Source organism: Balaenoptera borealis (genome assembly GCF_965194805.1).
Source record: "Balaenoptera borealis genome assembly, chromosome: 1".
NCBI lineage: Eukaryota > Metazoa > Chordata > Mammalia > Artiodactyla > Balaenopteridae > Balaenoptera > Balaenoptera borealis.
In genome coordinates, this window is record NC_138860.1 from 118,472,754 (window position 1) to 118,495,945 (window position 23,192).

At 36.8% G+C, this 23,192-nt stretch overlaps 1 protein-coding gene and 1 long non-coding RNA gene across 5 annotated transcripts in view; one reads left to right on the forward strand and one right to left on the reverse strand.

Moving 5' to 3' along the window:
* Positions 1-23,192, forward strand: part of LOC309604795 — a 184,717-nt gene that overhangs the window by 143,321 nt on the left and 18,204 nt on the right. The window contains exons 3-4 of one of the 3 annotated variants that reach the window (XR_014231053.1): positions 17,162-17,349; positions 19,513-19,597. This is a non-coding gene — a long non-coding RNA (uncharacterized lncRNA). Of the gene's footprint in view, positions 1-17,161; positions 19,598-23,192 lie in introns of all 3 variants that reach the window. The other 2 variants (XR_014231052.1, XR_014231054.1) reach the window with 2 other exon arrangements.
* Positions 724-23,192, reverse strand: part of CLCA1 (chloride channel accessory 1) — a 64,229-nt gene continuing 41,760 nt past the window's right edge. For both annotated transcript variants that reach the window (XM_082408184.1, XM_082408183.1), the window contains 5 exons: positions 21,630-21,845; positions 20,804-21,065; positions 19,580-19,750; positions 17,083-17,322; positions 724-16,241 (listed from right to left, as the gene is read on the reverse strand). In XM_082408184.1, coding sequence (XP_082264310.1) covers positions 15,853-16,241; positions 17,083-17,322; positions 19,580-19,750; positions 20,804-21,065; positions 21,630-21,845 — 1,278 coding nt within the window. In that variant the 3' untranslated portion in view covers positions 724-15,852. The remainder of the gene's footprint in view (positions 16,242-17,082; positions 17,323-19,579; positions 19,751-20,803; positions 21,066-21,629; positions 21,846-23,192) is intronic.

A 23,192-nucleotide genomic window follows, 5' to 3' on the forward strand; every position in this document is an offset into this window, starting at 1 on the left:
TTGACATAAATCACAGCAAGATCTTTTTTGATCCACCTCCTAGAGTAATGGAAATAAAAGCAAAAATAAACAAATGGGACCTAATGAAACTTAAGATCTTTTGCACAGCAAAGGAAACCATAAACAAGATGAAAAGACAACCCTGAGAATGGGAGAAAATATTTGCAAACGAATCAACACACAAAGGATTAATCTCCAAAATATATAAACAGCTCATGCAGCTCAATATTAAAGAAACAAACGACCCAATCCAAAAATGGGCAGAAGACCTAAATAGACATTTCTCCAAAGAAGACATACAGATGGCCAAGAAGCACATGAAAAGCTGCTCAACATCACTAATTATTATAGAAATGCAAATCAAAACTACAATGAGGTATCACCTCACACCACTTAGAATGGGCATCATCAGAAAATCTACAAACAACAAATGCTGGAGAGGATGTGGAGAAAAGGGAACCCTCTTGCACTGTTGGTGGGAATGTAAATTGATACAGCCACTATGGACAACAGTATGGAGGTTCCTTTAAAAACTAAAAATAGAATTACCATATGACCCAGCAATCCCACTACTGGGCATATACACCGAGAAAACCATAATTCAAAAAGACACATGCACCCCAATGTTCATTGCAGCACTATTTACAATAGCCAGGTCATGGAAGCAACCTAAATGCCCATCGACAGACGAATGGATAAAGAAGATGTGGTACATGTATACGATGGAATATTACTCAGCCATAAAAAGGAACGAAACTGAGTCATTTGTTGACACGTGGATGGATCTAGAGACTGTCCTACAGAGTGAAGTAAGTCAGAAAGAGAAAAACAAATATCGTATATTAACACATGTATGTGGAACCTAGAAAAATGATACAGATGAACTGGTTTGCAGGGCAGGAGTTGAGACACAGATGTAGAGAACAAACGTATGGACACCAAGGGGGGAAAGCCGTGGGGGGGTGGGGATGGTGGTGTGCTGAATTGGGCGATTGGGATTGACATGTATACACTGATGTGTATAAAATTGATGACTAATAAGAACCTGCTGTATGAGAAAATAAATAAAATAAAATATAAAAATTAAAAAAAAAAACTAATACTAAACTTTCTTTGGGTTATTTGTATGGAAATATGTTAATATAAATGTTTCAGACAATACATGAAATTCCTAAAAATCTTATATGTTCTGGTATAATGTTATAAGTCGTAATTCTAGTTATTACTTTAAAATGTATATCTCAGAAATAACTAAATTTCCTTGTCAACTGCATTATTATGAACTTTCATCAAATCTTTAACCGTGGTCATTTTTAAGTGTTTTGTCATTTACAGACAGTTCTGGGTGCACTCTGATGCTTTTGCAAAAATGTTCCTATAAAAGGGTTTCATCTTCAAGGACTTCATGGAGAAGACTGACAAGTACAGGTTTCTGGTAACTGACTATACTGCTGAACTGAATGAATAAGCATTTTCAGAACTCTAATGGAAAACTGATGAATTCATAAAAGTGCTAACAAAAGATCAAGGTGAAAAAAAATTAATTACATGGGACTGAGTGAACTGATGAGGATGATTATAATTTTTGTGACTTTCTGTTTGAATAAAAAAAAAAAAACTAAAAATAGAACTACCATATGACCCAGCAATTCCACTACTGGGCATATACCCTGAGAAAACAATAATTCAAAAAAGAGTCATGTACCCCAATGTTCATTGCAGCACTATTTACAATAGCCAGGACATGGAAGCAACCTAAATGTCCATCGACAGATGAATGGATAAAGAAGATATGGCACATACATAAAATGGAATATTACTCAGCCATAAAAAGGAATGAAATTGTGTCATTTGCAGAGACTTTGATGGACCTAGAACTATCATACAGAGTGAAGTAAGTCAGAAATAGAAAAACAAATATTGTATATTAAATGCATATTTGTAGAATCTAGAACAATGGTATTGATGATCTTTTTGCAGAACAGAAATAGAGATTCAGACGTAGAGAACAAACATATGGATACCAAGGGGGAAAGAGGGGGGTTGGCATGAATTGGGAGATTGGGATTGACATATATACACTATTATGTATAAAATAGATAACTAATGAGAACTTGCTGTATAGCACAGGGAACTCTACTTGGTGCTCTGTGGTGACCTAAATGGGAAGGAAATCCAAAAAAAGAGGGGATATATGTATATGTATGGCTGATTCACTTTGCTGTACAGCAGAAACTGACACAGCATTGTAAAGCAACTATACTCCAATTAAAACAAAGAGTTCTGAAAAGGCATATAATGTTTCAACTGCATGTTTAAGAACCTATTATTTGCTCTAGGAAGATGTTTTTGTTCTTTGACCTAATCTAAAGGGATACCAATAATACTGGTCCTCTATTAACTCACCTAACTCCTTATCTATCAGCAAACATCCTTGATTTCTACTTCACAAAGAAAGTAGAAGCTACTAGATGTGAACACCCTCAAACACTCTTTATACCTATAAATATATCTTTATCTGGACTGTCGCTTTCCTCAAGCCTCAGAGAACACTGATAATTACTTTTCTGAAGGCTGATCTCCATGCGTTTGTGCTATCCTCCAGTCTCCCCCAGTACCTTAATGATGCATTAACTGTCCTGTCTCTTTTCTGTTTCTTCCTCTCTACTGTCTTCCTACTCCTCTCTACTCCCTCTCATCAGCATTTGAAAGTGACACAAATCTTTCTCATCCTAAAAAAGAAAACACAGTAACTTGAGTATATTGTTCCACGCAGTGAACAATTTGGTGTACTTAATCTTACTTGACGTCTTGTAATATTTGATGTTGCTATTAATTCGCTCTTTTTTGAAATTGCCTCCTTTCTTGGTTTACATGACATACTCCTGTTTATATTTGCAAATATTTCGCTATTCCTTCTCAATCTGGTTCACGATACCTCTTTCTTTATCCCTCACTTACATTTTGGTTTTTCTCAAGACCTAGTTTTTGGCTCCTTCTCTTCTCCCTCTGTGTGTTCAGCTGGTGATCTCACTCACACACATGGCTTCAGTTATTCTCTATATGCTGATGATGACCAACTTCACATGTAGCCCAGACTTTTCAACAACGACCATAGGTACAAGAAACAATGGAAAACTATTTTCAAAGTATTAAGAGAAAAAATTAAACCTAGTATTTAAAATTATCACTTAAATATAAGGTGAAAAAAATAATGTCAGGACTACTAGGTCTCAGATCACCTGATACACACTGTAAAAATACTCTTGAAGGAAATTCTCCAGCAAGAAGCAAAATAAATAAAGTCAGTAAGAACTAAACGTGAGTAAATAATTTAGTAAAATTTCTTGTCTAAACAAGCAATGAGCAACAACAACAAAAATCTATCAATTCATAATTTAAATGCTAGGAAATACCAACATGAGGTAGGTTGGTATTGGAGTCCAGAGAGACACAAGAGCCTGCTAAGGCATTTCTGTTGGAAGTAAAGGGGAGAGAGGACTATAAATATTGCTTTCCTATTACTGTAGGAAATAAATACCTAAATAATAAATATAAAAATGGGTCTTAATTAGTTGAGATAACCACCAGAAGACTAAAATCATAATGTGTGATTTTCAAACCAGCAGAGTAAAATTCAGTTTATCTAATGGAAGTTAGTAAAAGAGGGGAAGAGAAGAAACAAAAACAATATGTAAAATAGAAAATATGAAGGAAGATGGTAGAAATAATTTCTAACAAATAAACCTATGTGAATTCATTAAACTCACTTTTGGTAAGACAGGGACTCTCAGCTTAGATTTTGAAAAGATGTAATAATATGCTATTCATAGAGATACACTTAAAATGATAATGTTATAACCATTCCAAAATTATCTATGTGTAAAAGAAAATGTAAGAAAGGTAGGATATTTGTAACAGGTAATGAAAAAGACAAAATCAGTTGATCCTGAATGATTTTATCTTACATCATTATAACTTTCCGCAATAGCTCACTAGCTGAGAGATTGCAATCTTTGTCCTAACAGAACCTAACTCCTCCCAATATATTCTGCACATGACTTTTCTCAATAAAATGTGATCTTGTCCTGCTGCAGCTTTTTTACTATCATTTCCCCATTGCCTGCAGGCTAAAGTCCAAGATCTTTGGCATTTTATTCAAAACCTTCCTCTGAGGCTTAACTACTTCCTCATTACCTTCCTAATCCTCAATTTCTTGCCCTCTCCTCTTCTGGCTTTGAATATACAGAAATGTTTTCATTTTATTCTTTATGCTCCTATAATTGCATGATACCATATCACATCACATTAAATTACTTTGTCTCCCTGACTAAATTGTAAACCCCTGGAAGAGCAGGGACCATGTAGTTCCAGACTCCAGCAAGATGCCTGTCATACACTACAAGTTGTGCTCAATGAATAAATGAATCTGAGTCAACAAATATTATGTTCCAAGAGCTAGACAGTGTTAGACTCAGACCAATAGGTAAGAAACAAAAATTTAGGAATTAGGTTCTTGTATAAAGGTTACAATGAATGTTTTTTTTTTTAGCTCAAAAAAGATAATTATTTTCTGAAGTATTAATTATATTGTATGAATATTTTAAACAGCACTCTTTGGTTGCATGTGACAGAAAACCAACTCACATACGTTAGTTAAATATTTATTTATTTGTTTGTTTGTTTGAAGGATATTGGGCATATCTCACATAGCACTGCAAAGGTGAGGTAGCCCTAAGAGAACTCAGAACCAGCTCTACTGCCGATTATCCAGGAACCAATACAGAATCAGTTTTGCTGACAACTTTGTATACCTAGATCAGATTCTGAAAATATCTGGGGGATGATTTCCTAAAGTCTGAGATGGTCCCAAGGTGAAAACACCCTGTTTGGCAGATGCATTAGGCTGCTATATAGGCTGTTTTGGGAGAACCAGTCTCAGCCAATCTGATATTCCTTGTTATTATTTGTATGGGTGTATGATAGGCTTGATTGTCTGGCATCAATCAGGAATAAATACTGTCATGGAACTTTCCAGATAACTGAAGCCTAACTCATTTAGTTTGAAAACTTAATTTTAACTCTTCATGCCTATCTTTCTAAAAGAGAATATATTAAATAGAATGTATTGAGGATAACTTGGGTAATGTAATGGGGCATGAGTGAATGCAGGTGGCAAGAGTCTATGAATGCCCGCCAGTGGGCACCAGCATCATATACTCCAATCTTTATCCAAAGGGACAAATTTTTATTAAGGCACACAAATATTTTCACAGAAGGGAAGTGCCAGATTTAAATTTTTTTTTAGTAATCAATTCCAGATAAATTAATACTGTAATGAGTTATAGGGAAAGGGAGAGAAGAAAGCTCATATGCTTGTTGTCCTCCCTGAGTGTTTTTTGGGCTTGCTTCTCTGTGACATCTTCTATTTCATATTAGAATTAGTTTAATTGTACACTTGGGATAATCATTCTGTAAATCAACTTTGAGCTCTTCTCTGGAAACCAATACAAGGTACTTGGAAATTTGCTAATCTCTGTAGAGGTGTGTGTATTGGACCCCGAAGGCACTGCTGAGATGTTGTCCATATGCTGCAGAAATGTATATTCTCCATTTTCCTCATTTCTAGCTCTTTTCTGCCTTCCCAGGAGCCATTCTTTGTTGCCATTTTTTTTCTTTTGGCTGCCCTGTGCGCCATGCGGGATCTTAGTTCCCCGACCAGGGATTGAACCCATGTCCCCTGCAGTGGAAGTGTGAAGTCTTAACCACTGGACCACCAGGGAAGTCCCTTTGTTGCCATTTTGAGTTTCTGGCATCACCTTTCTTTTTTTGTTTCTCAACATGTTTTGGCATTTGTATTATGTAGATTTTTTTCTAATATGTAAAAATCTTTTTTTCTGATTATAAGTAAGTGTTTATTGTAAAAAGAAATAGGAAAACATTAAAGGTTTAAAGAAGGAAATTTTAATTACCTATTACTATATGTATGTGTGTGTGTGTGTGTATAACCATGCTGTGTATTCAATTTTTCAATTTTGTAAACATTTAAAAATTGTAGGTATTATAAGCATTCTACCACAAAACTGTTTTGGGGGCTTACCTGGTGTCGCAGTGATTAAGAATCCGCCTGCCAATGCAGGGGACATGGGTTCGAGCCCCGGTCCAGGAAGATCCCACATGCTGCAGAGCAACTAAGCCTGTGCGCCACAATTACTGAGCCTGCGCTCTAGAGCCCATGAGCCACAACTACTGAAGCCTGCGTGCCTAGAGCCCGTGCTCCGCAACAGAAGAAGCCACCGCAATGAGAAGCCCGTGCACCACAACGAAGACACAACACAGCCAAAAATAAATAAATAAATAAAATTTTAAAATATATATATAATTTTTTAAAAACTGTTTTGGAATGAGAATGAAGATGGAGATGATGAGACAAATAATATTGACTTAGTGATTCTTCTGTTCCAGGCCCTCTTCTAACCACTCTTCTTATATTCATTCAGTTAATCTTCACATCAATCCTATGATGCCTTCATTTTATACTACAGGTAAAGTAGCTGTAGTACAGAGAGTAACTTGGCCAATGTTCCATAACTAGTGAGAGGATATGTATTTTTTAAGCATTTTCTTATATCAATAAATATTTCAGAAGCCCAAATGATTGAGTAAAGTTTCATCACATGAATACAACATAATTTATTATTATTGTTAGACATTGATATTATTTCCCATTTGGGTATCTTTCAGAGGATGCTGCTGTGAATAACTTGGTTGGCAATTTTATTTATTTCCTTTTGATACATACTGTTTGTAAACTGATGTGTTAAGGGGAGAAAATTTTTATGGCTCTTGACATTGCCAATTGCTTTCTAGAATGTCACTGCCCATTTATGAAATGGTATATGAGGGTTCATGAAATGGTATATGAGAGCATATACCTCATTACACTTTACAAATAATATACATATAAACACTATATATATATATTTTTATTTAGTAACAAGGATTTTATTGTTGTTGCCAGTCGACGGGGTTGCTCACAACACTTCTCTACCCTCATTCTCAGATGAGGAAATTGAGTGAACCCTAGTGCTTACGATCTTCTGTTTGTTACTCTTCGTTACCTTTGTCACTGTTTATTATTCAGGACCACTGATTCACTACCAGGTATGCATATTTGATACCTGTTTCCACATAGATCCAATTCTATCCAGTAGTAAAACAGAGCAACAAAACTAACTAGACAACTAGGTCATGCTATACTAGCAAATTTGATCCACCTACTAACCAGCATTAAAACAAAAAACAAAACAAACAAGCAAGCTAGGCAATAAACTCTGTACTTTGGTAGCAAATTTGATTGACACTCAATTCCAAAGTTAATAGCCATGTTCAGAACAGTCCCTTCTGACAGTTTTGTGAGTCAGCAGGGTTTTCCCCTTATTTCCTGGTTCCTGGCCTTACTGTATGTGTAGATAAGGAAGGTATATAGGACATTGAATTAAATATAAAATGTTTCCTGCATACGGAACCTTGGCTACATGATGAAAAAAATTAGGTCTAAAATGGGAACCTTTAAAAATTCTTTTCTGAAAAGTAAAATGTAAGAAAAACTGGTTAATGAGGGATTTTAGTTATGTCTGATAAATGAAAATGCTATTAAAGTTCCCCATACTATTACTCTAAAAATATTTATTGATTGCCTTGTCTGGATCACTTGGCTTAGTTCCACCTGCCTGCAAGTAGACCTCACTAATATAGTGATGGATCTATATATATATAGAGAGAGATGGTTCAAAGTAACAAAACTTCCTGGGTTCACCACAGCTAACATCATACTCAATGGTGAAAGTTGAAAGCATTTCCTCTAAGACCAGGAACAAGACAAGGATGCCCACTCTTGCCACTTTTATTCAACATAGTTTTGGAAGTTGTAGCCACAGCAATCAGAGAAGAAAAAGAAATAAAAGGAATCCAAATTGGAAAAGAAAAGTAAAACTGTCACTGTTTGCAGATGACATGATGCTATATGTAGAAAATCCTAAAGACATTACCAGAAAACTACTAAAGCCCATCAATGAATTTGGTAAAGTTTCTGGATACAAAATTAATATACAGAAATCTGTTGCATTTGTATACACTAACAATGAAAGATCAAAAAGAGAAGTTAAGGAAACAATCCCATTTACCAGTGCAGAACAGTATGGAGGTTCCTTAAAAAACTGAAAATAGAGGTACCGTATGATCCTCCAATCCCACTCCTGGGCATATATCTGGAGGAAAACATAATTCAAAAAGATATATGCACCCCCAATGTTCATAGCAGCACTATTTACAATAGCCAAGACATGGAAGCCACCTAAATGTCCATAGAGAGATGAATGGATAAAGAAGTTGTGGTATATATATGCAATGGAATATTACTCAGCCATAAAAAAGAGTAAAATAATGCCATTTGGATGGACCTAGAGATTATCACATTAAGTGAAGTAAGTCAGACAGAGAAAGACAAATATCATATGATATCACTTATATGTGGAATCTAAAAAAACGATATAAATGAACTTATTTACAAAACAGAAATAGACTCACAGACATAGAAAACAGATTTATGGTTACCAAAGGGGATAGTGGGGATGGGGGGAAGATAAATTAGGAGTTTCAGATTAACATATACACACTAATATATAAAAAATAGATAAACAACAAGGACCAACTATATAGCACAGGGAGCTATATTCACTATCTTGTAATAACCTATAGTGGAAAAGAATCTGAAAAAGAATAGATACATATTTTTATATATATATAAATATATATGTATTCAGTTATATATATTTCTGAATCACTTTGCTGTACACCCTCAAACTAACACAACATTGTAAATTAACTATACTTCAATAAAAAAGGTCACACAGTATTAATGTAGTAAATGTGAATATGAATAAACTTCAGATTTTCTCTATTTTGTGGACAAAAAAAACACAGAAAAGAAACAACAACAACAACAAAAACCTTCCCGAGTTCAAAATTCTGACTCTATCACTAACCAGCTGTGTGACCTTACTAAATTTGTTGGCCCCTCTTTGCCTCAGCTTTCTCATTTGTAAAATGTAAATAATAATATTACCAACCTCCAAGGGGTTCTGTGAAATAAAAATAATAAAGCAGAAATTCTCAGAGCACTATCTGACACTTAGTAAGAGCTAAGTAAATGTTAGCTATTCTTATTATTAGTATTAGATAATAATAAATATTATTGTTATTATTATTATATGTATTCTAATTATTACTGCAATGAAAAGTTGCTTGCAACTTCTCTCTTAATCAGGCTGTTTTTGGAATAGCATTAGTATAATTGCAGCTATGTTTCTAGAGCCAGCCTGCCAAAGAATCAACTTGGAAATGCTTCTTGGCTATGGGAAAAAGAATACCTGAAAATCTGAGGCTTGTACTCTACTGGCCCAGTTCATGTAGCTGGGCTTCTGTTCTCCAGATTGATCTCCAGATTTTGACTAACTCTGGTTTAAATACTACTTAAGTCACTTACCAACTAAGATTGCAGGCAAATTACTTAACTCTGAGCCTTAGTTGCCCATCTGTACTGCCTTTCGATATGACATCCTTTCCCTTTAGAGGGCCCTGCTCTTGCCCTTTGCTGGCTGTGCCTTTCCTAGGGCTAGCTTCATGGGCATGAGACCTGTGTAGTCATATATGGCCCTGCACTCAGAAAAGTTCTATGCTTGATTTAATGCTCTGCTGTAGTTGTCTTTTTTGTCTTTGAACTTATGTTTTGTAAGTAGCGTCTGATGGAACAGTGGATCATCCATCTAAGCAAAAGAGATACATGCAATATGTGTGTCCACCATTTCTTGCCACTCCATTTGTATATAGCATTCATGATGTCCATGAGCAAAAATTCAGGTGAGCTCACAAAGCATTGGATTTCAGCAAGACTCAAAGTGAGTATAAGGTAAACACGTTATGTCTATGACTAAGTAGATGGTGCCCTGACAGCCTGAAGAAGCTGTGCTTTCAGTTTAATCCAGAACTTTGAATGCAGAAAGAAGGCAATGACATTCCAAGAAACACAAACAACCAAGAAACTGTATCATATCCTTTCTTATTCATGTTATTTCCCTTTGTTAACCAACTACTCATATTGATAAATGATGACAAAGAATGAAAGGGGAAAATAGAGCAACCCGTAGTTCCTTTTCCTTTAAGTCCTTCCTTACTCACCAGTGAGCCAAAGGTAGAGAGTGTATGGCAAGCAAGATGTGAAATAAAAACACTTGAGTTAGTTTTGTGCAGTGTTTTCACTATTTTGGCAAGAATGAAATACATATGTATGTATGAGTTATAAAATACAAATTGTGTATTCCACATACATGTTAAATGCTCTTATATGTGCATTTAGAACCAGCATTGCACAATATAAAGATGAATGGTAAAAGTCACATGAATACTTTACAATTGTAATTTTTAGAATTTAGAACAACTTTAAATAATGAATAAAATTACCATGACAAGCCAAGAAAGGTTATGGAAGAAAGGAAAAACTTTATATTTTAGTAGCTTTAATAATATTATTTTTTACTGCTACTTAAACAAGGGGTTCTGCATTTTCATTTTGCACTTGGTCCTCCAAATTATGTAGCTCATCCTTTCTGTGTAGTAAGGAGTTCAAAGGACCAAGAGATTGTGCCCATCCATGAGTAACTCCCTTCCCCCTCCCCTTCTAGAACACACTACACATGCCTGGAATCTGAAATTCCCTGATAAATAACTGATCCTTCTTCCATGGTCTGCATGGGCCAGAACTAACTTGAGTGCCAGCGTCACTTTTCCCCAGGGCAGATTGCATCAAAGGTGTGTGCATTTTCAGGCTTGAGAGAAGAACAAAGGGCAGATGTTGATGTGCTGCGTGGGTTGAGAGGGCCATACCCATGTACATGAGGTTCCTCAAGGTGAGGACTGGAGTTGGGGAGGGTAGGAAGAAAAAAGGGTGCTCCATGGCCCATCTGTTCCTGAGCTGCCATGTTCCAGCATGACATTGAGAGGGGTCTAAGAATTTTAAATTGGAATCTGGCCTTTCAAGTCATAATGAAAGTGTATTTGTCAAGATAGGAGATAAACACATTTAATAGATTGTTAGCCTGATTTCTATTGGCATATTTAGAGACTTGGTATGTGGATCTCCATTTATACTTTTGCCTTAGGCTTCTCAAATATTAGGGGGGGGGGTCTGGATGTAAATATGTAAAGCACTTAGTGCCTGACATTTAGTAAAAACCCAGTAAATGGTGGCTATTATCATTATCAGATAATATAGCAAATAATGATGTTAATAATGTAGCACCATTCTCTTCTTGGAAAGGCCCTACTCACCTGTGCCTGCCCTTACACCTCTTCTTCACCACCCAGTAGGTGGGGTGATAGTGGTAGTGGTAGTATTCTGCTTTCCAACCCCTAGATACTAAGGCCTTGCTCAAAATAGACTGATTGCCTAGACCCTTAAAGTGCTGCCTCAGCTCCCACAGCCATGCCCTGTGAGTAGAATTAGCTGAGGCCCAGTGCCTACCTGAATCATGCATGAGCTTGGTATGCCCTCTGCAGTTTGAATTGCACTGTCCATTCTGCAGCTCCTCATATGCTTTTTGTCTTTTTTCCTAATGAATTTGGAATTACTTTGAAATTTAGGAAACTATTTATCTCTGTGATAGTTAAAATAGGCTAAGAAGAACCACTTAACATTTCCCTTTTTGCACTGGATGCCAGGAACCAGGTAAAATAGACTTTTCTCAATTACTATAACTATGCATTGCTTAGGCTTTCTAATTCAATGAATTTCCTGTCCTCATTATTTAGTTCTTACCTGGATTGTCATCTTTGTTTCTGTGACATTTTATTATAAACCTCCTTGAACACTGTTTTGTTGATTAATCTTCTCTTTCTTTGTTTTAATGAATCATTCTAACAAACACGCTTTGGAAAGCATGTTATTTGGAAACATTTTGGCATTTCTTCAAAAGTCTAAAATGTAGAATTGTTTCGGGGCAGGTGGATCCATTGAGGTCATATGTCAGGTAGTTTTTTTTAGGCATAATTTTTAAAAACATAGTGCTTATATTCTCTCTCTCTCTCTCTCATTCTTTTGCTGGTATTGATATCAACAGACTATCAATGAGTGAATGAAAATAATTAGATCCCTAGAATCACCCCAGAGTGCATCTGGCAGTAGATTTTGCCCAACATGTAATATGTAGTAGTATTTGGAGAAACAGAGATTTGATTAAGGTCATTTTGTTTCTTTTATTTTGCTTGGTTTTCCCTCTTTATTTTGTACTTACTGCCAGACATCATGAAAGTGGAAGCATCACTTCCTCTGGCAGACACTACATGTGGATTAGCTACAAAACCATGGATTCTTAAAATAGATGCTTCCCCTAAAATAGTGCCTACATACTGTGTATGTTAATTGTCTACTTGCTTGTTTACATGCTGACCAGCTATAAAATTCTTGAGAGCAAAAACCGTACCTGGCTTGCTTACCCATTTTATACTTGTCATCTAACGGAGTGCTTAGGATACAATGTAGGTACTTTAAAATATATGTTGAATGGATAAATGACAGTCTCAAGCACACAGACAATATGCTTAGTGCAAAACTAGGGATTTTCAGAGGAGGTGTGATGAGAAGATAATTCAATGAGGGAGTTGAAGGGGTTGTCAAGGGAGGACTTGAAGTGACACACCAAGACATCTAGGGGCTGAATAGAGAAGGAGATAATGGACTAGGTAAAAAGAGGCAATCAAATGATGAGAGGTCATCATAAAATTATAAAGCCAGTTCCATGGGGTAGTAAGTAAACAACTCAGAGGATGTGTGACTAGAATAAGATATGAGATCTTAAGATTTCATAGGTAGAGCTGTTCTAGGTCATTACTATGTCTAGATTGTGTCCTTGGAAGTATTAGGTCAAACCATATGGAATTGCCAATATTCTCCCATTTTTAATTTATGATCTAGTCCAGTAGTTTGCCAACATTTAATGGAGACGGGGTGAAGATCAAGGAATTTTGAAGCTAATATATTGATTGACTCATTCATATAGATTCTGATAGCAGGCAGAGTGATTTTAGGAGGTAAGGGGGAAAGAGTGTTGTAACTCAAGGGCCTGTCTTGGGTGAGATTGGTAGATTACAGTGAAGACAAAGGATGAAGGATGGCATAGATCAATGATGAAGGATGGAGGCTTAAAAAATGATACAATAGGAGTAATGGCCTACTTTGGAAGTTGCAAAGGGGAGCTTGGAGAATACTTCTCTCAATCAACCCCTGGTACTTGGGTATTGGGAGAAGGAGCAACCTCTTGTAGAGAAAAGGGAGTCCTCCAATAAGAGTTCAGGCTCAGTTAAGTAAAGGAGGAAGAGAAGACATTCACAGAGGAAGCAGGATAAAGTTGTGGTTCCAGATGAGAAAGTCTAGGAAGGACACAGGCCTTTATTTGAAAATCCTAAGAGACCAATGCCTAGAATATATTCATCACATTTACCCATCTACTTAATTCACCGATCAGAAACTAAAAAAAAAAAAACTAAGGTCATTGTAGGATAATGATGGCATAAAGCAAGATTTTGGTTTATTTTTATCACATATGACAATCCAGATCCATTTTGCAACAAGCTGCTTTATAATCCAGAACACATAAGAATGTTTTCCTCACTGTTCTCTATTTTGTCTTACCTACATGCTGACATTTACCTCTTTTCCTTGAAGTATCATCATACATTCCTATGCAGTTCCCCACTGTATCCCAAGGTGCATCCCATTAAATTCACCCAAATGGGAAATTACAGTCTCAGTGAGTGACTTCTTAGACATTTTCCAGGCTAAACTGATGGCAACCATATTCTATGGGGCTGAATTGGGGGCCTCAGACTCATTTTTCCACATGGGGCAGGTGAATGGCCCTCTAGTCAAGCATATGTCCTAGTTTCGTTTTGTAACTTTAAGAGAAAGACTACAAGCTGATCCTCTGTCCATTTGGTTGACAAAGCACCTGGATGTGTCCTCAATAAACAATACTGAATTTTAGGACATCACTGTCTTCCTTGCCTCAGAACTCTCTGCTGTTCTATTATAACAAACATACATAAGAAAAACTAGTCTTTCTTAGACTAAAGGACATACAATCCATTCATTTCAAATTTTGTCTTTGGAGCAAACTCAAGAGCTATTTGCTAGTTTTATATTGTTTGGGCCCCTGTATAATAGTCTTTCCTGAACAATGCCGGAGTGTATTGTAACACCACAGTGAAGTGTGATTACAGTGAAAGATGTGATCAGTGCTATATTAAACTTGTTGTGATTGTTATATGGGTGTTCCTGAGGCTACTGTCCTTAACACCACAGTACCCTAATTTATTGAGGATCTGTAGATGAAACTTCACATGGGTCTCAACTAGAAAAAGCCATGCTCCTCCTGACCCTATGGTTTGTTTTTCACTTTAGACTCTGTAAATCTTTGATGTGTGACCTGCCAATAGCAATTGAACAGGACATTATATTTGGCCTTGGATATGCTGAAGCTTCCTCTAGTTTTTATTATATATTTACTTCACTCCATTTCTTTATTTTCTTAGTTTTTAAACATGTTTATTGTATGTATCTCTAAGATGCCTCAAATCCTAGTTTGAAATCTTTGAATCTTCCTTTAAGGAAAATCGATAAATAAAGAAATAAATTTGGAGTCTATGTAGAAACAGTCTTCTAGATATTTTGTATTCAATCAGAGAGTCACCCGCACTTTAAACTAATTGTGCTAATGAACTGAGAACTTGAAACAACTTTCACAAGAATACTTGCCGTTGGAGGCACTGGAATGTGTGATTAGTCCTTGATGGGAACTGCCGTACTGCTAAGTCTATTTGTCCTTTTTCCTTTTTCTTCTCCTTCCCCTTTCATCTGTCATGACCATAGCCTCTTCCACCTTTATTTAGTCCTTCATGTAATCCTCAAAACCTCCCTCCTCCTGATGCTTCTCAAGCGTAGCACTGATTTATCCTCAAATGTTCTTTATTGCCTATAAGGAAAAGGCCCAATCTTGCTCATCTTTTTGTACTCAGGGTCTAGCGTAAGCCTGGAATGTAGTAGTCATCTAATGAACACTTACTGAATGAACCGAATTGCATTACATAAGGTAATGCATATAAGGCATTAGTAGAGCACTTGGCACAAAGTACAAAATAAATGTTTATTTCTCAATCACTTTCCCTTACACCTGGCCTGAACCTACTTGCCTACTTCATGTCCCACCACTGTGGCTTTAGGCATCAACAACTCTTGTAATTGCATGCGTATTATGTACATTTCTATGCCTATGGAGCCCTTACCATGCTGTTATTTCTTTCTACAATGCACTCTCTTTCTTAAATGCATCATCCTTGCCCAAATCTAGTGAAAAGAAAACATAATTCTGGTGATGTTGGTCCAAATCTCCTCTATAACAAACCATGCCTTTCATATTTAAATAGTTTGACCTGGTTGGGCCTTTCTGGCATCTTTCACATAGAATTACATGTTCTTTTATAACTGGCAAAGCTCCTTAAATCAAATTAAAACATACTTCCATTTATTGATGCAAGCACCCCTACTTTCTACTACTCACAATCATTAATAAATGAACAATAATTAAACTTTTGGATTTGAATAAGTAGTTTTTATGCATATGTATCTGGTTGTTTAGCATTTTATTTCATTAAATTTCCTCGTACAGGAAGTCTAAAATACATTTTATAAGTTTTTATAATCAAAGAAAAGATGGATGATTTGTTTCTTTCGGGGAAAACTCAGCCCAAGGCTACTGATAGCTGTAATTCCCCTAGCCACTTCCACATAATTTTTAAAATGTGAATGCCAGGAATGGTACTGTTGATATTAATATCAGGACAAGGAAGAGAAGGACTAGGTGTCTCTGGAGGAGTCTCTGGGGGAATAAACAAAGATACTTGTGCAATGTTAGAGATTTCTGACTTCAGGTTGACCTTATCAACAGCCTGTACAGCAATGAAGAGATCTGTGCCATTTGTAAAAGTGATGTCTTCTGGTTTAAACACAAAGACTTCCTCTGAGTTGGCCTCCTTTGGGATGAGGTCAGTGGTGTTCACTTGAAGTGAATCATTGAACTTGTCTCTGAGATCAAGAATATTTGTACTTATTCCAATGATGTACTTGTGAGCTTAAAAAAGAAAGAAAGAGAGAAAAAAGATGTTACTTGTAATTCTCAAGTCTTAAAGAAGTTTTAAAAAATCTGTTAGAAACAATATCACCATCCCATAAAATACCAATAAATAAATGTAAATGACGGTCCATATTTATAAGCATTAGTATCTTCTTTTACATTCTTATTTTTATATCCCGACAGAGTGATAAATATAAAACTGGATCAGGCTTGACTTAAAGCCTAGGTCAGTATTTCTGGCCATAGCACCTGACTGAGAGAGGAGGTTAATTACTGCTTATTATTTTATTATTTGTGCTTCTCAAACTTGACCGTACATACACATCATCCAGGGATCTTAAAATGCAGATTCTGTTTCAGTAGGTCTGGGGTGGGGCCTAAGGTTCCACATTTCTAACAAGCATTCATGTGATGCCCATGCTGCAGTCCACAGACCATACTTTGAGAGGAAAAATCTGGTAGAACCTGAGATTTCTTCCAAAGGACAGCTCTGCTCCATAGATACCTATGATCTTTTCCCAATTCTCTCCAGGAGTCATTACTAAAAATGAGGTTTATTAAAGCAGCAAGCAAGATTGGCAAGATTGCCAAGCAAACGGCTTGGCAAGATTTCAGAAAAAAACTGAGAATTGCCTGTTCCTGGTTGAAACATCTTACACCCCTTTGGGCCAGTTTTTCAGAATCTAAACTTCTCATGTTTAAAAATCTTAAGCTTTCATTTCAGAGGATGTTCAAGATCCCTCCACATGCATCACAACACGCCTGCCTGCCTCACGCCCTCTGCCCCTCTGCTTGGCTGCTAAACTCTTTTACAGGGCCCACACCACATTCAGCTTACCTCTTCCGTGATCATAATCATCCCCAGGAGCCGTCCAAGTCAGATTGATGAGACTGTCCCCTTGGATTTTTGCCTTCAGGTCAGTGATTTTACAAGGCGGAAAGAGATCAGGTATGGGAGCCTTTGGAACATTGGAGGCCACAAATGAACCTCCCGAGGACGTTCTGCTGAAACACACTTGCTTGCCTTGAAGATCATCCTTATTAATTTCAGGTCTTGGTGGATTCCATTTTACTTGACCTGCATTAAAAAATTCCTCAGTGCAAGGTAAACAACACCATGAAATGGCTATACTTCCCTCTGTTTTTTATTGTATTACCCTCTTTCTACTCTTTCCTTCTTTCCTCCCGCACACAAAACTTACTTTAACCATTTGTTATAAAGCTCCCAAATCAGGGGGAAAAAAGCAAAGAGAGAATCACAGTTCTTTATCTCACATATATTTATTTCCTGGATATTTAGTGGAATAGCTTTCATAATTTACTTTTTGTAAATATACTTGTACTGGAATTGTTTCTTTTCCCACCTTTTTGCTATCCTACTCTTAACCTGCCACAGGGTCAGTTTAAATACTACCTCTGCCTTAAACCTTCTCAGACTTCCTCAAGCTATCTCTTCTACCTAGGTAATACTGGGGGTTTCATTGTCTTTCCTATTTATTTCTTAATCAATTATCTGGGCCTTCAAGAATTGCCTTGTTTAATAATTCTGTGCATTTTTCTCTTTCTTCTCCATGTTTGTGTTTTGTCTTTCTTATTAGATTGTAGTTTCTCACAACATGTTTTATGTTAGGGGTTCTAAAATTGTGTGCTTTTGAAAGACTTGATTTTCTCAATGAATGCATGGAAATCTAGTTCATGTAGCAATCCCAATTTGCTTCACATTCTTGTTGAAAGGTTGTATGAAAGTCATCCTGAAATTCTAAAAATACCCTGGCCTGCTCAATCAGTGGGGTTCTCAGACTCTCTTTTCAATAAAAATATTCTGGAATACCTTAACATGGCATTACTCTGGTTTTACTTTCTCATAAACTCTTCTTCTTTAGCCCTTATAATCTTTTGTCTATAAAGACAGATTGATCTTTATACCCATTAATCTGGTCTTGGGCAAAGATGAAATGAATACTTTAGCAGGTTTAAGAATAATTCAATTCACCAGTAGAGACTGTCTCTCTTGGTATCAAGGCTCATCAAGGTATAGGGGGAAGAGCATAGCTTCCCAGTGCCAAGTCAGGTGCTATCACTGTTAGTAATGTGGACCAATAACCTCTCTAGCTTCTGTTTCTCCATCTGTAAAATGGGATAATTAGGAGAATGAGCTATATTAATGTAAGTGTAACACTGAGCATAATGCTAGATATAGCAACTATACCAGTCTTCTCCTGACTTCTCTCCCTAACTCAACAAAAAGGGCAAATGAGAATAAAATAAGCTGAAATATGTAAAAGAGCTTTGGAAGCAATGGTGTCTTTTAAAGCATTTTTTCCTATTATCACTTTTGCATGAGGACATACCACATGTCTCAGAATCCTCCCTTTACTGATCACACACTCAAGTAAAGAGGACAGTGTGAAGCTTCTTAGAAGAGCTTTTCTTACTACACACCAGCACTAGGACCAGACCTGTCCAGGACAGAATGGAGATTGATGTAAAACAAGTCCTGGAACCTATCAGACCTGATTCCAGCTCTAGTCCAGGACAGGTGTTCATAACTAAGATTGGTGTGGGTCTGTCTGTTCCTTGGAGTGTAATTTTTCCACTTGCTTACATGTGGGCTCAGTATGCTATCTGTTAATTAGGTTTGTCTACTATTCTTCCTAGTCTGAGCAGGAGAAGAGAGGAGGAAAAGGAGACAGTGGGCTTATGGTGATACTGATGCAGATAACAAGCCCCAAATTGTTATTTTTTGATTCTGTGGAAATGCCTATATCAGTAGAAAGAGCTTTATTATGAAATGTGTTAAGATTTATTTAAAATAATAACAAACATTTATTGAACACTTCTTATTTACCAGCAATAGCTTATTAGATGTATTTTCTTGTTTATTCCTCATAACCATCCCATGAGGTAGTTACCAATATTACCTATTTTACAAGTGAGGCAAATGAAGCACAAGAGATTACCTAAAATACTTTATTTGGTAGAAGCCTGGAATTTGAACCAGGGTGGTCAAAATCTACATTCAGTTTAGTGGTTTTCGACTGGGGGCTATGTTATTACCTAGAGGACAGTGAATGATGTCTGGAGACATTTTTAATTGTCATGACTGTGGGGGCCGCTTCTGATATCTAGTGAATAGAGGCCAGAAATGCTGCTAAACATCCTACAATGCACAGGACTGCCCTTCACAACAAAGAATTATGTGGCCAAAATGTCAATAGTTACCAAGGTTGAGAAACCCCGATTTAATTTTGTACCATTCTCTCCACAGGTTTAGTGGTTTTCACTTGATTCCAAGCCTTTTACTCAAGCCAAGGGTGTTATTATAGATGACTTACCATTCTCGATCCAGCCAGGTATGTACATGGCTCCAATCTGCTGGGGTATCCCCTTCTGAGTGTCTGTATTGACACCTCCCAGAGCCCACACTTTTACACTGTATCTACCATTTGTATCGTAAGCTGTAAAATACCTTGAATAGACACCATCATCCTTAGTAGCATCGGCACCTTGACAGGGAAATGAAGGAATTAATGAATATCCTAAAGGTAACTGGGCACTTGTATATTTCCAACTCATACGTGGATTAAATTTTTTTAAAGCAAAGATAATCCAGTGTTATCTCCAAGAGAGTTTAGGATTTGACTACGTTAAGGATGAGGTATACTTCTTTTCCGTGTGTGTGTGTGTGTGTGTGTGTGTGTAATTTCATATGTGTACATCTTGTCTTCCTGAATTGTTGTCTTTTTTTTGAACTCAGAGATCAATCATGTGCCTCTGTTACATCCAGCATAGCACAAGGTAACTACTCAGTACGTATCTGTTGAACTGAATTCAATTACTATATGTTACTGGTGAGAAAAAAAAAGTTATATGATTTTTTTTTTAATTTATGGCTTTTCGCCAGGGTAGATTTAGGAGGGAAATTCATTTACAGAATTTGTTTTAATAAGGTTACTTGTTTCACAGTAGTCAAGTTCCTTCTAAAAATAAATGTAGAATTTTCTTTTTCTCTCCCTGTTTGACTTCTTAAATATAAAAATAATAGGTAGAATTTTCCCTTTGGGTGCAGGATAATATAGAATCTACATAGATATGGGGGTCACATATAACTATACTTTAATCCAACTCTGCTGCTTTTTAAATGTGAAAGCCTATTTCTTCATCTGTAATGTAGGGATAATATCTCCAAAGTGTGTGGTGAAGATAAAAAATGAAGATCTATCTATCTATCTATCCATCTGTCTAATCTTCACACAAACTCCTAACACAAAATATCTACTAATTTTCCTTCTTCACCTTTTGGGGGGTGTGGAATACCCACTGACAACTCCCTAGAGTCTGAGACTTCGGGACTTTACAAAAGCTAAAGGTAGTCCCTTCCTCATCTTTTCCAACAATTTGAAATATAGGAATTGTGGGGTGGCAGAAAGCTCCCCCAACCAGAATCCCAGTGCTGGACTTCCTGCTTCTAACTGTCCTCACCACAACTTGCCCTCCTGCTGTTCCCTGGTTGCTTCTTGGAAAAGAAAGATATGTTCTTCAATTTCTTGGGTGGTTACCTGCTCCATTGTCCAGTAATTCCAAAGTAACTGTTTTTCCATTCACTGATTCTATCAGGGCTGTGACCTTGGCCCTGAGAATTGGCAAGGCTCCTTGGTGAATCTTTGCATAAACTACCATAGGGCTAGGGAATTTGCCTGTGTCTTTGTTCATTTTAGAGGTCACTGTAACTGGAGGCAAGGTACCACTTGATGCACGGGAGGTGACAGTCAAAGTCAGGGTTTGTGACCTTGCTTGTAGGCTGTATTTCCAAATGCCGACCTAGCCAAAAAAAAAAAAAATGGAGACATTTCCACTTAATAACTTTAAGTGACACAGACCTGACTTCAATGCCACCTATAGGAAGAGCCCATCTAATACAAGTACATTACAAGTATATCTAAGAAGATTTTTGATACTCTCTCAGCCAAGGGAAACTTTGGTATGTTTGGACTAACTACATGGTTCTATTGCCAAGAAAATCCTAGTTGGGAAAAATGAGGTCTGAAAGTTGTGTCCTTATTATAGCCTTGGTTTCTCAAGAGCAGGATCAAATCGATAGATTCCTGAGGTAGAGGAAATAGTTTTCATGATGCCAAAGCTCTAGCTTCTGTGTAATTTGAAGGTTCTCCTTTTAGTACCTGGAGAAAATATCACCAACTTCCTTTTTCTTGACTTGCTGTCATACTGAGTGATTTCCACTGGATGGAGATTTTTCCTTGTTCTCTCTTTCATTCAATACTGACTCTTTTTTTAGCAACCACCCTCATTTAAAAAGCTACAATTATTCTGTAAAAATTTTATATTCTTATCAAATTGTGAGAAGGAAAAAAGATGAGTCCATACCTTGGCAGTGCCTGGGATTTGGAGGTAGGCCATTTTGATGTGTGTGTCCACTAAAAAGCCATCTTGTTTCTTTCCGCTGGGATCCCACAGAAGGATTTGGGGAGTGTCAGTTGTCCAGGTGATGAGAAACAAAGTGTCTTTCCCTACAGTACTGTCCACAATCACCGTGCCATTCAACCACTGACTGTTCTGGAGGGTTAATCCCCTGCTCTCAAGCTGTTAAGAAAAACAACTCTTTACTTTCTGGAGAATACAGCTCCCATCACATGGTCTCTTCCATTCTGTCTCCAACTCTCAGTTATCCCATTAAAAAGCCTTCAGTGATGCCTGAGTCCTTGGTTTGATATTTACGACCTATTATGATCCAATTCTAAATTACTTTTCCAGACTTAGCTTCCATAATGTTGACTCCTACACCCAAACCAGACCACTTACCCATGTGATACTCATGAATCCCTGACTCTCTATCATACTTTCTGCTTTTCCTGGAAGTCTGTACATTCATGTCCATTTGTCTAAGCCTTACCTACCCTTCAAAATTCAATTCAAAAGTCACTTTCTCCATGAAGCTTTCTCTGATGTCCATCTCACTTACTGTGGAGAATAATCTCTCCCTCCTTTGATCTCCCATAGAATCTTGTTTCAATCAATCCTTTGATGTCCTCACATTGTGTTTTGCTTTATACCTACTGGTGTACACAGCTCATCTCACTACTAGACTATAAACCCTTAAGGAGACTAACTAGGACTTATTTTCGCCCACATATGGATTGTTTGAATTGCAAATAACTAATTCGTGGGTGAATTATTACTGCAGTCCTTGTGAAGATAAATGAAATAAATCAATGGCCAAGGCTGATTCGTTGTCTGAAGTAGAATGAAGGAGCTGTGGAGCAGGGGTTGAGGTAGGGTAGGGCTAACCAGACTTTGTCAAAATGTGATTTTTGAGGATTATCTCCTAGATAATTATTTATGGTCCTTAAATTGATATCCATTAGAAGATAGGGTGGCCTAGTCATGGAGCCAGACTTTCTAGTTTTGTATGTATATTATGATCTGGGATGTGAAGAAAGCTAGGGGCCCTTAGATATGATTTTTATGGCAGGTGGGTAAATGAGTCCTGCTCATGTCTCTATCTTTCTCCCTTTTAGGTTTCTTAAATATAAAAATAATGGGCAGAAACTGCCTGGCTGTAAACTTGCCCTTTCATCACTTTAATTACTTTTCTAAGACACATTCCTCCCACGTCCAAACCGGGTTCTTGGGTTTAATATTCTAAATCTGAACTAAGATAACCCAAATGAGTATAATTGCTGTCTTCTTTGACTGAATAAATGCTATATCAATAGACTAGAAAGGCTATTGTTTTGAAATCTGTCATTATTTGGCTTTTTAAATTTTTTTTATTGGAGTATAGTTGATTTACAATGCTGTGTTAGTTTCAGGTGTACAGCAAAGTGAATCAGTTATACATATATCCACTCTTTTTTAGATTCTTTTCCCATATAGGCCATTAAAGAGTACTGAGTAGAGTTCCCTGTGCTATATATTAGGTCATTATTT